General features: G+C 31.9%; 2 protein-coding genes across 15 annotated transcripts in view; both read left to right on the top strand.

The window, feature by feature from the left end:
- Positions 1-10,956, top strand: part of LOC106054772 (TBC1 domain family member 5-like) — a 33,692-nt gene extending 22,736 nt beyond the window's left edge. For all 14 annotated transcript variants that reach the window (XM_013210791.2, XM_013210788.2, XM_013210793.2 and 11 more), the window contains 5 exons: positions 1,501-1,665; positions 2,627-2,703; positions 2,825-2,924; positions 3,214-3,293; positions 3,907-10,956. In XM_013210791.2, coding sequence (XP_013066245.2) covers positions 1,501-1,665; positions 2,627-2,703; positions 2,825-2,924; positions 3,214-3,293; positions 3,907-4,779 — 1,295 coding nt within the window. In that variant the 3' untranslated portion in view covers positions 4,780-10,956. The remainder of the gene's footprint in view (positions 1-1,500; positions 1,666-2,626; positions 2,704-2,824; positions 2,925-3,213; positions 3,294-3,906) is intronic.
- Positions 10,957-13,517: 2,561 nt separating this feature from the next.
- LOC106054771 (uncharacterized) lies at positions 13,518-14,909 on the top strand. Its single transcript, XM_056004306.1, has one exon. The coding sequence runs from the start codon at positions 13,518-13,520 to the stop codon at positions 14,730-14,732; it is 1,215 nt and encodes a 404-aa protein (XP_055860281.1). The 3' UTR covers positions 14,733-14,909.
- The last annotated feature ends 1,542 nt before the right edge of the window (positions 14,910-16,451 follow it).

Genomic DNA, 16,451 nt, shown 5'->3' with positions numbered 1-16,451 from the left:
TAAAAAAGAATTAAATGTTCCGTTGTTTTTAATTGAAAGATTCATATGTTGTTAACTAATAAGTTGTATAAAGGAGGTAGTGAATTTCAAAAAATTGTTTTTAATGTTTTTCTTGTTGAATTGTAGAAACTGACAAATCAAATCTTGAATATTGCTTATAGAATGTTATATTAAATAGTGTAATATAATAGTGCTCTATTATTAATTGAATGATTTTGAATTAACTACCCAGATACTATAAACTTTGTGCATGGCTGTATGTAAATGTATGGTTGCAATTTTGCTTAGTGCTAAAGTAAACATGAAAGATAGAATAAAGAGTTAGTCCCACAGCTTAAAAATATATTCATAGCAATCATTATGAATAAATAGTTAGTCCCACAGCTTAAACATATTCATAGCAATCATTATGAATAAATAGTTAGTCCCACAGCTTAAACATATTCATAGCAATCATTATGAATAAATAGTTAGTCCCACAGCTTAAATATATTCATAGCAATCATTATGAATAAATAGTTAGTCCCACAGCTTAAACATATTCATAGCAATCATTATGAATAAATAGTTAGTCCCACAGCTTAAACATATTCATAGCAATCATTATGAATAAATAGTTAGTCCCACAACTTAAACATATTCATAGCAATCATTATGAATAAATAGTTAGTCCCACAGCTTAAAAAATATTCATAGCAATCATTATGAATAAATAGTTAGTCCCACAGCTTAAAAAATATTCATAGCAATCATTATGAATAAATAGTTAGTCCCACAGCTTAAAAAATATTCATAGCAATCATTATGAACCACCAAAATTCATCCAAACATTGCAGCTAAAGTCTTGATTTGAACAAGGTTTACACACACACATGAAACCTATTGGTCTTAAGCCTACAAATTTCAACACGATTTACTCAACTCTCAAGACTTTGACACCATTGCATTAGATAAAGCATATTACCTCATGTGTCCAGCACTAAATCTTAACATAATTGTGTGTGTAACACAAGCATCTTTGTTTAAATAATTGACATTGTATCCTAGTGTTTATAAATATTTCCTGTGGTTATATTTTTTACAAATTTGTAATAAATTGAAATATCACCTTTTAATTTATTTTATAAAATTCAATTATTGTTTGTAGTTTGTATTCAATCATTGGTAAATGTTTTCTTTGTTTGAATCTGTTTTGTTTATTATTGATTTTGTTACGAAAGTACCTCCATATTAATTTAAGAACAATGTGCTTAGGGTGTCCCAAAAAAAAAAAAAGGTTTGCTTTTGGTTCTGGTAATGGAATACATTATTAAAATTTAATGGTAATTTTTTAAATCTAGTTTTTTATGTAGTTTAAAAATTAAAACTGATTATCAATTTCAGATTTCTTATAAAAGTTTTTCATATTCATTTTTAGCCATGAACTCTTAAGATTGAAACAAACCTATATAGGTGCAGAAGTATGTGTAGCTTACTAATTATAATTTTTAAATTGTTCAGAAACTGCCAACAATCCTATTGGCTCAACAGTAAGCTTGTCTCAAGTGGAAGAGTCTATGTTTCGACCGTCAGCTGCAAGTATGGCTAGAATGGATGCCACCAACCTGAGGTCTGCACAGTCTAGTCCTGGCCTACATCCTTCCAGCATCTTTCCAATGACACCTGGTAAATATAGTTAGTCAAAGCTTAAATTTTAAAACATAAGTGTTTTCCTTTCAAAAGTTCCCCTTTCAGAACTTGTGATCTATTGGACAGATGATGTAAAGGTCATCTGTTTCTGTGGCCCACAGTTAATGAGGGTGTTATGCGGTCAGCACAATCACCAACTGCCTTTACTTTTTCCCAACTAATGTCTGGTACCCATTAGAACTGGGTGGGCTCAACAGTCACCCGAAATAAAAAAATACCAGTCTTCACAAGGATTTGAACCCGGGACTTCAGGCTTGGAAGCCAAGCATTTTACCACTCAGCCACCCCACCTCCTTTCCTAAGAATATCAGGCTCCTATTTCAGTCCATTTTAAAATAAGCACCCACATCAGATCATCATTCCTTTGTCAAGGCTTTCATCAATGTATTACAACCATGGATATACGTTTTTTAAATCATACTATTTATTGATGTTAAGTTAAATCATACAATTTATTGAGGACATCTTAGAAATAGCTCTTCATTTATTAGCCTCATGTAGTCTCCTTTCTTTGCATTTTTAAACTGAAATCCATCAATGCAATGTGGACCAAGAGCATACTGAGCATTCCAGCATGTGGGACCTGCTATTCAAAATTATCATTCAGTCTCGGATCTTTGTATCTTATATTGTTATTCTTATCTGCAACAGAGATGGAGCTGCACAATTCAGTGCAAATTTTCTGTCACATTAAGAGTGAAGTAAATGGACTTTTAATAGAAACAAAATAATTGCATTTTTATTAAGAGCTTAAAGCCGAGCAGTAGAATATTTTAATAAAAGACTATGGATTCAGATTTAGTTTCTTGAGATGTATGGCAGTCAGTTATTGTACAGGTCTTGTCACAGAAAAGTTAACTGACTTATTCTCCCCTATTCCTTTTTATTCTATATCTGCTGTCTTAAGTGTTTTTCTTGCTTGCTTGTTGTTTTTTAGATGATGTTTCCATCACCACTAGTCCACCATTGCCAGGAGGCAAGTCAAGAGGCAGGCAGAAGAAAATGACCAAATCGGTGACCTTTTTTTTTAAGTTGATTTTTTTTGTTTTAAAGAAGCCTACTTGTTCTTATATTTTTTTATGTTTGTTTTAAATTTCTTTTTATTTATGCCAAAATATTTAATTTCTTTCACCAGGAAAGAGAACTTCAAGATCAAATCAGCCGTCTGCAAGGGGAACAAAATGACATGAACTCTATGTGCAGATACTGTGCTAGTAAACTAGATGTCCACATTGGTCAGTTGATGCTCTATTTAATTTTTTATTACGAACGTTATGAAACACTATAAATTGCCTCCTTTTGAAGTACCAGTACTTTTATTATTATTTAAATAGATATCATATGTGAAGTCTGCATAATTAATGAATAAAAGAAAAAAAGCTACACTTTTGTAAGACCTTATGTAGATTAGTCATCTATTTTAAGCACATTGAAGACTACACTGAAATCAGAGTTTGAACATTGGAACACAAGTAACAGTCACATTGAGCAAACATAAAAAAGTAAACTTTTTATTTCCCATAGGTCGACTCCAGCAGGAGCTATCTAAACAGAGTTTTGCAGTAGATGATGATATTATGGTATCTTTAGCAGGACTCAAACTGGTAAATCAATAATTATTAATTGTTAGGTGTCTCTTACAAAGTTCAAAGGGGCACACTTTTGAGACCCTTGCCAAATAGAAGTGCAGAAGACAAAAAAAGAAATAAGACTCTTGGTAGGCTTAATCTGTGATAGATGTGACAAAATATGCAGGTTGAAACTGAGTGGCTGCATGTCAGTCTCTGATTCGAAGACAATGCCTTATAAGTATATATTTTTTTTAAACTAGACATCGTTCTGTTTTTTTAGCGTTGTTTATTTATTTATTAGTTTAGATCTTAATTTTTTTTTATTTAGTTACCCCTCTTTGCTTAGGATATATCTGGGATTTTCAAACCGGATATCAGTGCTATTGAGTTATTACAGTTAGATGTAGGGAAAGGTTATTAATGTTTTTCTGATTACCCCTAGACTGTCCTCTTCAGTTAAAGCAAATTATCTTGAACTTATAAAGCTAAAGCTCTCCCTTTAGATGGAAGAGTGGTTCACATTGGTTTGTGTTCCTGTTTGAACTCTATTTTAAATTTCAATGTTTCTCTTCCACTTTCAAAGATTTTTATATTTGGTGAAAGTTTATAGTCTCTTTATAATGAAATGAATGTTTTATGTTCACAGGTAAGAGATATTCTAAATGGAACTCTCAAGTTTTCCCAGAATATCGCAGCTGATGAAGATGAAATCCAGATCAATGATGAGTACTATGGAAATCAAAATGGAGATAGAAGCATTACTTCCCCTGATTCTGATATTCTCCTGGGTGCCACTTCCTGTATTGATGATGATCTCAAGATATCTGGAAGTCAAAAGGCAAGGCTGTTCTACATGAGCAGTGAGGATGCTAGCTCTTTGGACTCAGGATCTCCATCAGTTCAGGGAAAAGTGAAAGGAGGTGGTGATCAGGCTATGGATTACACATTTACTGCTGACACTGACTTAAATATTCAAGATAAAAAGTCCATAGCAGACAAAAATGCAAACACTCAGACATCTAATAGCAGTGGACAGTTTACCTCTAAGATAAGAAGTTTATTTAAGTCTGAGCCATCTGGCTCAAAAATGTCAACTTCTACCTCAGGATCAGCATCTGGAAACTTAGCCAGCCAGCCATCATCCTCAATTGACACCATGTCCTTCCAGAGTAGCCAGTCCCCAGAGAAAGCTAGGTCAGATGAAAAGCAGCCTTTGAGGTCCAGCCAGACAGAGAGAGAGATGATGCCCTTTGACACTAGACCTCGAGCCTGCTCTAACCTCGAGACCCAGACCCAGTACTGGCCAGACTTTACTGCAGCTGTGTCAGCACCCTGGTACTCCAAGGAGATGTATCATGGGGACAGGAAGGATGGAAGGAAAAGAAGAGAGGAGCATGTTGGCCGAGAGAGGTCCAAGAGTCAGCCTTCAACGTCAACACTGATGTATCGACAGGATGATGACATGCAAGGACTGAATCCACTGTACAGGCTACACTACCAAGACAACATGGACCATTAGAAATGAACCTTTTTTTTTTTTTTTAATTTAGCATAATTTATGTGAGTATCAGGATTTTAGAAAAATTATTTTATATTCATTAATGTGATCAAAAGATGATGTTTAAATTTTATTGACTAAAAATGAATTCAATTTATTTTGATAACAATGATTGTTATGAAAATGTATATTACTCTTATTTTAAAGTTTTGAGAAAGCTTAAGGTAATCATATTTCTAAAGAGATTCAATGCTGCTAATATCAAATTGTTATTACGTTTATTTTAATCAATGTATTTAATTCCAATGATTTTAATGTTAGGTTTCCATACTTTTGGGACCACTGACTCTTCAGGCAAAATATGAAAATTAATAAATTTTTTTAGTTGTGAAATTTATTGATGTTAATGCAAAACTTGTCGTTGGGCTGTGTATTGAGATTTTGATGTTGTAACAGTAATTGTAAGCAGTCTATATTTAGATTTGATGTCATACAATGTTCATAAACTGAGTAGCCATGACATAGACATTTTGCTTACATAAATCCACACTGTTGTTTCTGCTCTATATGGTTGCAATATATTATTATAATTTAAAACTAGTATCTTATATCCGGTGTCTAGTCGTAGTTTTAGAAAAGAATGTGTAGTCTAGCTGACGCTTGTGATTACATTATGTCTGATGTGTGAATGATCAATTTGGACACTGATCAGGTAATAATATGAGAGTTTGCTAAGGTGTTTCCCAAACCCAGTGGCATTAACCTGAGACATTGTAAATGAATTGGCCTATACAAGTCTAAATTCCAATTGGTATAGTATATAAAAAATCATTGAGACTCTTTTAATGAATAATACCAGTGTTTTTTTGGCTAGATAATGCACAAGGGAAATCTCATTTATATCTTTTTGTGCTTTCTGTGCAGTATAACATCCTCTAGATCAATGCTGTCTAGTGGTTTTTTTTTACTCCACCTGAATAGCTAGATTACATGGCAGTGGCGTAATATTAATATTTAATGTAAACAAATTTAGAACATTCATTTGGGGGCCCCCTTAAGTGGGAGGACTTTTGAATTTTGACCCCCCACCCTAGCTACGCCCAAACCCACCACAAAAATTTAAAAAAAAAAATATTTTGAAGATTTCCTTCTAACTTTTCCCTGCTTTTATTGTAAAAACATATTATTCCAAGTCCATGAAAGTATAAAGACAACTTGCTGGTATCAGATCGAGTGAAACAAAACAACCAGGAAAGAATGTTAAGAAAAAGTTATAAAAGTTAAAAGTTCCCTTAATGGGAATTAGAAATGAATTCACAATATTTGTTAAATCATGTTTGATTGAATTGATACAACATACTTAGTAGTCTAATACAAAAAAAAAAAGGAAAAACATTCTAGAGGGAAACACATTTGACAGAGCTAGGGGTCATGACATGACTTTCATAACATTTTGCAATATTTCCATGCATTTTATTGACATTAGAGAAATATGCATTTAAAATTATAACATTATTGGTATGATAAACTTGAATTTGCGATTAATTTTATTAATATATGAACATTAATATATATATAGGCCCCATTAATAATAGTATATATATATATATTTATATATATATGTACATATATGTCTGTATGTTAAATTTTGAGTATTGGTGTGGGCTACAGATAGAAATCATTAACGTAAATACAGAAAAGGATGTACAAGTTATCATATATTTTTCCTATCATTATTTTTCATCTGTTCCTATCATTATTGGAATCTACTTTTTGGTTGGTCTAGGAAATCTTGGACCTAAACGAAGCTACTCAGTTGACCCAGTTTCATATTGGTTCCTCAACTGGTCATTGCGCTGGCCATAAATTACCTCATATTGACATAACCACAGAAACTTCAGCATTTCAGATCTTTAATGCTTGAACAATTTAATAAAAATATTGATTTTGTTTTGTTTTTTATAAAATCTTTTCTTACCTAAAGTAAATAAAATAAAGAACTAGATCAACATGGGCATTTATATTTTTGAAAACTTGAATTGTTTCTAACATTAATAACCGTGTATCCAACTATCAACGCCAAGCTTTTCCAATAAATTCTCTAGGAAATATGCTGAATTTTATAGCAAAAAATTATTGAGATGTGCAGGGTAGTGATTTGTCTGATGAGAACAAGTTGTGTTTGAAACAAACATTCACAGGGATTATCCATACTTTGTGTCTGTAGTGTAAGTAGAAACTGTTTACATAGGCAGAACTCGTAATAGTACAATCAACTGAAAGTAGAGGAGACTACATAAATGTATTTAATGTTCTTAGTGCCGTGTAGTTGTGACGTAGTTTACACCAGCCCTTACTGGAACAGAAAAATTATTTTGATCTATACAAGCTTTTAACATAATAAATGTATGTTATTTTGAAAATATTTTAGCTTTGATATTCTGTAGCAAAGTAGTTTGTTATATGTTTTATATAAATGCAAATGTATATTTGTATTTCTAATGATGATTTAGCATTGAAAATGGTTATGTTACTAATATTTCTGTGTAAATAATTTATTGGATATCTATGCCAAGGTCTTCTAAAGTTCTTTATTTGTTTGATGCATTTCATTTCGTCAAAAAGTTGTTTTTTTTAAATACTGGCTGTTTTACTTTGAAACAATTATCTTGTACAGTTTCCATGATATTTGGCTTGTGATATTTTGTTAGTTGTTGTTCACCCTGATAGATCAAACTGTATCTATAGATATGTATGGTAAATCTTCTATTTGGTATTGTGTTGACAGTGAGAGTTCTGTGCTTTGTTGGGCAGTACTGTTTTCATCTAGTAAGTCAATACAATGTTATCATTACTGTTTCTGTAATGTCATTTATTTATCAAATCAGAAATTTCTAAGTTGAGTGATTTTTTTTTTTTTTGGAATTTTTGATTACATACACATTTAGAAGTCATTTTGCAAAGAAATGTAAAGTGGTTATTGTATAGGATGATTTGGCAATATGCATCTTCTTCTATATACAGAGTTAGGATTTGCATTGTGTGTGTATATATATATAATAATATATATAATTATTATATTATTATTATTATAATTAATATTATATATATATAATAATAATAATAATCTTTATTATCCGTAAGGAAATTTGTCTTACAATTTGTGCATTACACCAAACAAAAAACATTATAACTATAAGAAACCAAAGTGTACATTCACACCAGACACACTCATAATTTACATGTGACAAAGTTTATACCAGATTGTTCTTATTTAATGATTTGATTGCCAGGGGAACAAAAGAGTGTTTGTGTCTGTTTGTCTTTGCTATCGGTGTCTTGTATCTCTTTTGTGATATATTAATATATATATAGTAGTAGTAGTAGTTATTAAATTGCAGTAACTGATTACATCATTTTAAGTTCAGCAAATTTGCATTGATATACTTTTGTTACCTGGAATAATCCCTTTTTTTTTTCTTTTTTTTTCCAATTGGAAAATGAAAAGCAAAAAGTATTGCTTTTTCACTATTTAAAAAAAAAATACCTCTCAATATTTTAAAGTGTCTAGCAATTAAATAAAATACCTAATATTAATAACATAGATTACCCAGAAAGACAAAGATAAAGGTACATTTCTTGTTTCCTTTGCTAGGACAAATTTATACTAATACTCCTTCTTCCCTAGTGCTATTAGAGGATGGAATGGGTTTCTTGAGTCAGCCAGAAAAAAACAATGACTTGGCAAGGTTCAAGTTATTGATTAACATGTATGACTAGCTTGACCAAGGGACACGCATAAGACATAATCATCTTCGTTTTGAAGTAAACATCTGTATTTTATAAGGTAAAGGATGATTTTATGCTAGCATGATCAGGGAAGATAATTCTGTGTATAATTGTGATAGAATGATTTTATCATTTTAAGATTTTCTGTATATAATGATTAATTTATACCTTTGATGTGATTGAAGCAAGGTGATTTAAAACTAATTTATTATTACGTTGATTTGTGAAAGATTATTTTATTAAATCATTGTTCAAGCAAAAGCTTTTGGCTGTAATTAAACAAGCATAATGTCATAAAGTATTTGCAGACATCCATAGTCCTTAAACTGAAATAAGACCGTTTTGAAAAAAAGCAAAGACATGATAGAGAACTTACAAAATGTGACTTGATATTGTCATACAGTCTTATAATTTTCAGCTGACAAAACATATTTGATTTCTATTTGAGTCTACTTACAGTGTGCTTATAGTTGTATGATTGCATATCTTATAATTAATTTAAATGTGTTCATCTGGCCTATATTTTTTATGTGCAATGGTTTTATTTCCAATATAAACTGTTTGTTTCATAGAATTACCAATGGTTGGTTTTAAATATTTGTTTAAAAAAAAAATGATTTTTTTTAATGAAAAATTTAATTTTATAGTACACCCTAGAGATTTATTTTGCATGATACTTGAGATTACAAAGGTGCTTGGGTTACATAATTTCTATTAGGGTTGCACCACTCTGGCTCTGGGCGGATATCTGGCTGTTTTTTTACAATCCAACTGTTTTTCCCTATCTGGCCTCTGGTTGGATATCATTGCAGACTAGTTAGCCAGATAGGCAAAACTAAACTTTAGTGCCTACATTTATATTAATAAATATAAAGTGGACATGGTTTAATTAATATGTTATGGTATTCATTCGCATAAATTTATCAATAATATATTTTTATAAAAATAAAAATTCGATTTCTATGATTTATATCTATTTAAAGAAAATATTGTTCTTAAAAATATATGAATATGCGTCAAATATTTACTATTACCATAAGCACCTTGCAGCAAGCAATGCAACTCTCTGATAGAGCCTGTGATGCTGCTGATCCCAAACTGTATTGAACATATCAGCTGCATCCTGAGAGGGAACTTCTGTGTGGACGACATCCTTCACACCGTAGCTAATCTGCTGGCATTCATCTTATAGAACCATAGTCCAATCCAATTGATAATAATAAATAATAGGTAGGAGACAAAATATAATACAAATAATATTAACATAAGTGTCTTATTTACAGTAACACTATCTATTTATAAGATACTTAGCAATGGTATTTGGCTCTGACTGGATGTAGTATTTTACTATCTGGCCAAACCCAGCTTCAGCCTAACATCAAGAAGTCCTGGTGCACTCCTACTTTCTATAAGATAAGGCTAAATCTACATTAAAACCTAAAAACAGTACAGTATTATTTTCAATTTAATTTTTTTTTCTACTGTATTTTGTCTTATACTCTTGTAAATTATTACATAATAATTGTTTTAAATGCTAGACAAGCTAGGAACAATTTATTTGTGTTGGTAGAATTGTAAAGAAAGAATGTACATGCCTAGTGCTGGAAAATTATTTTTATATTTAATTTATACTTTCATTTTTGTTATTTCTATTAAGCAGTTACTTTTGTTGGTTTTGTTACAAAACTTAAAAAATAGAAAAATTAGCTCTCAAAATAGATGACTTGTTGCCTTTGGAAATGTACGCTATAAGTCATCACACTTTTGTGCTTTCAAATGCACTGTCATTTACTTCCTAATCTCATGTTGTTGTTTTTTTAGTTTTATCATCTTTTCACCTCTTTTTATTGCTTTTATATACTTCGTAAAGGAAAAGGAACTAGATTGAGGAGCTTGGCAACATGAATAATTTAAATATATATGCACATATATTTGTTTTAAGGTAACAGAAGATCGCATTCTAGAAGAGAAGATAATTAGTGCAGTAGGTAATTAGTTGCTTAGCTTTTTTACCCATCATTGAAGCTACTAATTCAGGCCACACTTTTTAACTATTATTTCTACTTTAGATTCTCCTGCGCTGTTCAGCGCACTGAGCGGCAAGCTGTCTCCTTAGAAATTGTTCTCAGCAATGTCTACAACCTATTTTAGTTACCAAAAAAATTCATTATTCATAATTCACCATAGAACTAGATATATGATTTCATTATGTTTTCCATTATGTTGTCTTTTTTCCCTGGTGCCATTATTTTATAACTGAATGTTTGTTAATTGTGGATGTTGTATTGAGGTCTTTGCGACATGATTGTAATGTCTTTATATGATTTCTTTTCCTGTTTTGCTCAAATTATAACTCTTCTTTAAGAAACAAATATATTGTAAAATAAAAAAAAACATTTAGAAATCATTTTTGAGTGTTTAATGCCGTCATATAAATATTGGTATTAAAATGTTGTTTTTGTTAAATTTTTGAAAGTGATACAAAAAAAAACTTAAAGTCATCTTAAGTTGAAATATTTTAGATCTAGCTACTATATGTTTAAGTTTGAAAAAGATTAACAAGTGAAAGTTCGAATCCTGGTGAAGACTGGAATTTTTAATTTCGGACGCTTCTGAGTCCACCCAGCTCTAATGGGTACCTGACATTAGTTTGGGAAAAATAAAGGCGGTTGGTCGTTGTGCTGGCCACAGGACATCCTTGTTAACCGTAGGCCACAAAAACAGATGACCTTTACATCATCTGCCATATAGACCACAAGGTCTTAAAGTGGAACTTTACTTTTTTACTTTACTATATCATCTCCCTCTGTCTGGTAAAAAGTGTGCACACATTATTTCTTCCAGACCAATTCTCTTATGAAGTTCAAACTTCGCACAATTATTAATTGGCATAGAAAAGACATAAAAAAGTAACAAATGTTTACTGGTAATTTATTATTTTGTTTGATACCAACAAGGAAAACTAATCCTTCAATATTCAAAGATAAGGCTTAAATTGTTGGGTTTAGTCCCTTTAAATAATTGTTAACAGTATTTTTCCATTCTTCGATAGTTTTGGTACCTAACAAAGCATGAATCAATAAAAAAATTACCCAATTAGTCAAATAATTATTGGTAGGCTAATTGTTTGTTTCATATTGAATAAGGGAAGTTACTTGTACATTATTGATACATATATAATATATAGTTTTAAGGGCGGAGCTCTTTCCCTTTAGATAAGCTTTGTTTTTAAAGAAAAGGATTTAGCCTATATTTTGCTAGTTTATGTTTGAAATAGATTAACAGATGAAATAAAACAAAAGCATAAAAGAATTTACGAAGCAAAAGATGGACCTTACTCTTTATTATGTTTACAGATGTCCATGAAATGTATTGGTAGGTAGTATAGGGCCTACTTTGCAATGTTCACATAACAGCTTCATGAGAAGAGAACCAGATAAAAAGAAAATGATCGGAATTTAAGCTTAGGTTGAGTTAACTAAAATTTTATAAATACTGAAACAAATAAATTATTGATAAGCTCTTGATTTTGCTAGATCTATGTAGTCTAATAACTTTAGTGTGAATATTTTTGTTTGATAAAGTTGCAATTCTTATCTGGTTATGATAAAGTTGCAATTCTTATCTGGTTATATTAGTGTGTCTATGGTTGGTTTAAATCTTAAGCCTTTTTACTTTATATATAGGCCTGTATGATTATGACCCCTTGGCTGCAACTATGATATTTTTGCAATCATATTTTTGCAATCATATTTTTGCAATCATTAGATCTATGTCAATATTAATAATATTATTTAGATCTAATTACCCAATGATGGTATATTAATTTTATTTAATTACCAAATAATAAAGTTTAAGCGTTTCTTGCGTGTGCGTGCTTTTGGCATCCTCCGGGGGGGGGGGGGGGGGTATACAAATTCAGTTTGAGAGGATGTCATAGGTCATAGATGGATTTTCCTTTACGAGCTAACCAACCACTCCAGCATTCATATATTTCTAAAATGTAGATCAAGGTCACTTGTGACAGTTTTCCTATGTCTTATCTCCTAAGCAATGCTATTCTGTATATATCTTATTTATTAGTAGATCTACATCTACAAGTTAAATATTATAAAATGTTGTTGTTGTTTTTAAAGTTATGTCAAAAAAAGAAAAGAACTCGAGAGTCAGACTTGATTTACAGTCTAGATCTACATAATATCTCGGAAGCCTAGACTATTTACTTCATATCTAAAACGTTTAACAGACGTATAAAATACGTCATTTTCTATAAATAGAGACTATCAACAGGATAGTCAGCGCTATTTTTGCCACCAATGAAAACTCTAGATCCCAAAAACGTTGCCAAAACGTTCGGCGGATGAACACATTCTCCTTAGCCTTAGTTTTAGTCGAATGTGCAATATCTTTCATTTGTGCTTGGGAATCCATGATGTGTTGTTGTTTGTGAAGACTTCTACTTTTCTTGCGAGAAAGCATAGTAAGTTAGATCTAATCTAGATCTGTATTAGGTCTACATGGTCACATAGATCTAGTAGTATATATCTTGAAGTTAATAAGCCGAATTTACTTTTATCGAATAACTTCAATATTTCTAGTCAATCTAGAGTTCTAGACTATGACTATACTATAATAACACTATAATTTTGATACCGGTAGTTCACTAGTTGTGAGCCTGGTAGAGCTAGACTCCTAGAGTCTAAGTCGTAAGTGACTAAGTAGAGTAGCTAGAGTGAGACTAGATCTAGTCACTGACTAGAGTCTAGAATAGTCTAGATTTTATAGATCTACAGGGTCTAGACTCTACTACTCTAGATTTGTTATTCTAGAATCTAGATCTAGTAAAGATCTAGGGTATTACTATTACATTGGAAAAAAACAAAAACTTTTTGACTTCGTCTTCCAGTAACTTCCACTGTGACATTGCTGGCCTTGGTAGACTCGGAAAAAAAAACATGCAAAACCATATCATGGATCTATTTTCTAGTGATTTCACTCTAGGAAGGAATGGGGATGCTAATGATATCTTTTTAAATTTAAATGATGTATTGTATAGTGATGTTGACTTATCAGTAACATCATTCAGCTGCTTAACACATGATGAAGAAACATCACCACCACTTGACACAAGGATGACCTTGAAATCGCCTTGGAATGATTCAGACAGTGGAGTCTCAGAAAATGTAAGGGAGATTACTATTGCAAGTCCAGAAAACAATTTAGATCTAGAAACTTTCAGTGACCATAATATTAATACTAGATCTAATAGATTCATAATTAGATCTAAATCTGAAATAAACTTGTTTGGTTTTGAAAATGAAAAGCCATGTTGGAATATTGAATTTGATACTGCTAATGAGCCAAATAATTGTCAAAATAGTTTCAATGAAAACAATTATCTTGCCAAACAGCAAGAAATATCGAGATCTAATCATTTTGAATTGGTCAATACAGACATGAACAAATCACCTCAGGCTGCTGTGACTGTACTCACTTTAAGCCAAAATGACCATTCGAAGCTTGCAAACTCAGTCGATACAATCAGATCAACAAATTCAACTTCAAATTGTAAATCTAGATTTACTTCTATCTCATCAGGTGCTAGTAGTGCCTCTGACTTGGAATCAGAAAGAACAGACACAGAGTTTAAAAAATCTCTAGAGAAAGAAAATAAATCACTCAATTTGTCTTACAAAAATAAAGAGTATAATTTATCTTCTAATGAAGTTGATTGTGACAGATCTAGAAATAAAAATGCTATTCAAGCTAAACTCAACCGTGAAAAGAAAAAAGCCTATGTAAAAGGATTAGAGCTGGAAGTTGAAGCTCTGAAAAAAGACAATGCAGAGCTCAATAGTGAAAATAGTCATTATAAACTTGCAAATGAAGAACTTGAGAAAGAAGTTGAATATCTCAAATCTGTACTTGTTAATTCAAGTGCGCTATCTTCTATTTTGAAAAACATCGGTAACACATGTGCTGTGAATCTTTCCTCTTCCATTATGAATAGAAAGCGCAAATTAGAACACACAGCCTGTGAGACCACACCAAGTGGATCCGGGCTGTCAAATAAAAGAATGAGCGCAGGCATATGTCTTCATGTGAGTGATTCGCAGGCAAGTTTAGAACTGTGTGCACATTGTGCTGCCATGGCGCAGAATACATTTGACAACTCAGAAGTGTAGCTAAAATGTCATATTGGTGAGGTTTAGAAAAAAAACGAAGACTTCTCACTTGGCATTTGAGGACAAGAGTGGTTTCAAGAGAAGTTAAATGGTTTTCTTGTATATTTCTTAATGTCAAAATGTACTATAATATATCAAATGTTACAATTTTTTTTTTTAAATAACCTTGACTTTACTCTCTAGGTTCAAAATACTTGATCTTGTTTTATTGTTGCAGTTCACATGCAGGTTGACAAAATGTTTCCCTCAGATAAAAGTTGTACCCCCACAATCTCATCTTTATTTTATTTGGTAAGGAAAGAGTCATAGATTATGCCAGTAATTAAGTTTAATTCACAAAACATTAACTTAATTTGTAAATATGTAAATAATGTTTAATGTTGTAATTATCTAGCAAACCACTCCATCACTTACATAACATCCTAATTTCTTCCATTAATTGCTTATTACATTATTAAATGATGACAAACTTTGTTCTATTGAGATTCATGACAGCTTTTAGGTATAATTTGTGAGTGAATTCAGATTTAACAATTGGTAGGTTCTTAATAACTAAGAACACATTTATCCTTTTAAATTTGTACTGTTTGTTTATAATGAGATGTTATTTTGTCATGCAGCTCTGTTGGCAAAGAGGTGGAGGAGGGTAGGCTGAGTCTTGACACTGAGTGAGCCTGTGTACAGTCAGGCCTGTAGGGAATGTCAAGGGAATGTCAAGGAAATGTGGAGAAGGGTAGGTACAGTGAGTCAAGCTGCTCAACACAATGCAGTTACCATTATCTGACACATTTAAGTATAAACATTGTTATAAATGGTAAACTATACAGAATCAGTGTCCTTTTGTTTTCTTCATTAAAGATGTTTACAGACCTTTCTACCGTTACGCAAAATCTCCCAAAAATGACAGTCAGTACGCAAATACGCATTGAACCCGTCGCGTTACGCTTTTCGTATCCTTTTTTCCCCCCTCTCTTGACTAGCTTACGAGCGGTCACGGAGGTCACGCTAAGCCGTTTTGTTGGCCGGGGGTGGGGGGGGGGCAGAAAAGGTGGGGGAACACATTGTGTCCAGATCTATACGTTGATTGGTTCTTAAAAGCAATTAGATTTAGTCTAGAAATGAAGAACGCGAGAGTGAGGGAGTGGCGGGTTGGTACCGTCAGTTAGCTGATACACCAACGTGACTTTTTTTTGTAAGTTCATTAGTAGAAATTAATTATGTTGAATCCCTGATTCCCGAATTCATTTGTATATTAAAAAATATCGAAGTGCTATCGATTCAAAACACATTGAGTGACATTGTAGATATCTAGTCTAGATCTGGATTCTAGATCTAGAAAACTTATCATTGTTATACAGGAATAGATCTAGCTAGTCATTAGTACTCATTATGTTAGTCATGATTCTCTACATTACTCAACAATCTAGATCCAATTTAGTTGTAGTATGGTTTAGATTGATTAGATCTAGATCGATAACATCTACTACCATCTAGTCTAGATCTAGACTAGATTCTTAGTCTTAGTATAGAATAGATCAAGGATGAAGGTAGGCATACGAAAGTTTGGAGTAGACCTACGTTTGTAGCGGATCCACGGCATCGGTAACACTCTCGAGCCCAGATCTAGAGTAGATTATATTCATTATATAGACATAGATCTAGTCTAGATATCATCTCTATTGTCGTATTGATCTAGATTTAGATTGTAGATTTAAACAT

This window comes from Biomphalaria glabrata, chromosome 11 (genome assembly GCF_947242115.1).
Source record: "Biomphalaria glabrata chromosome 11, xgBioGlab47.1, whole genome shotgun sequence".
In the NCBI taxonomy this organism is placed as follows: domain Eukaryota; kingdom Metazoa; phylum Mollusca; class Gastropoda; family Planorbidae; genus Biomphalaria; species Biomphalaria glabrata.
The sequence above is the reverse complement of the archived record's forward strand: the minus strand, read 5'-3'. Positions and strand labels throughout refer to the sequence as shown.

Bases quoted from the DNA above. Each gene is read 5' to 3' on its own strand.
- LOC106054771 (XM_056004306.1), top strand. From the start codon at position 13,518: ATGGATCTATTTTCTAGTGATTTCACTCTAGGAAGGAATGGGGATGCT.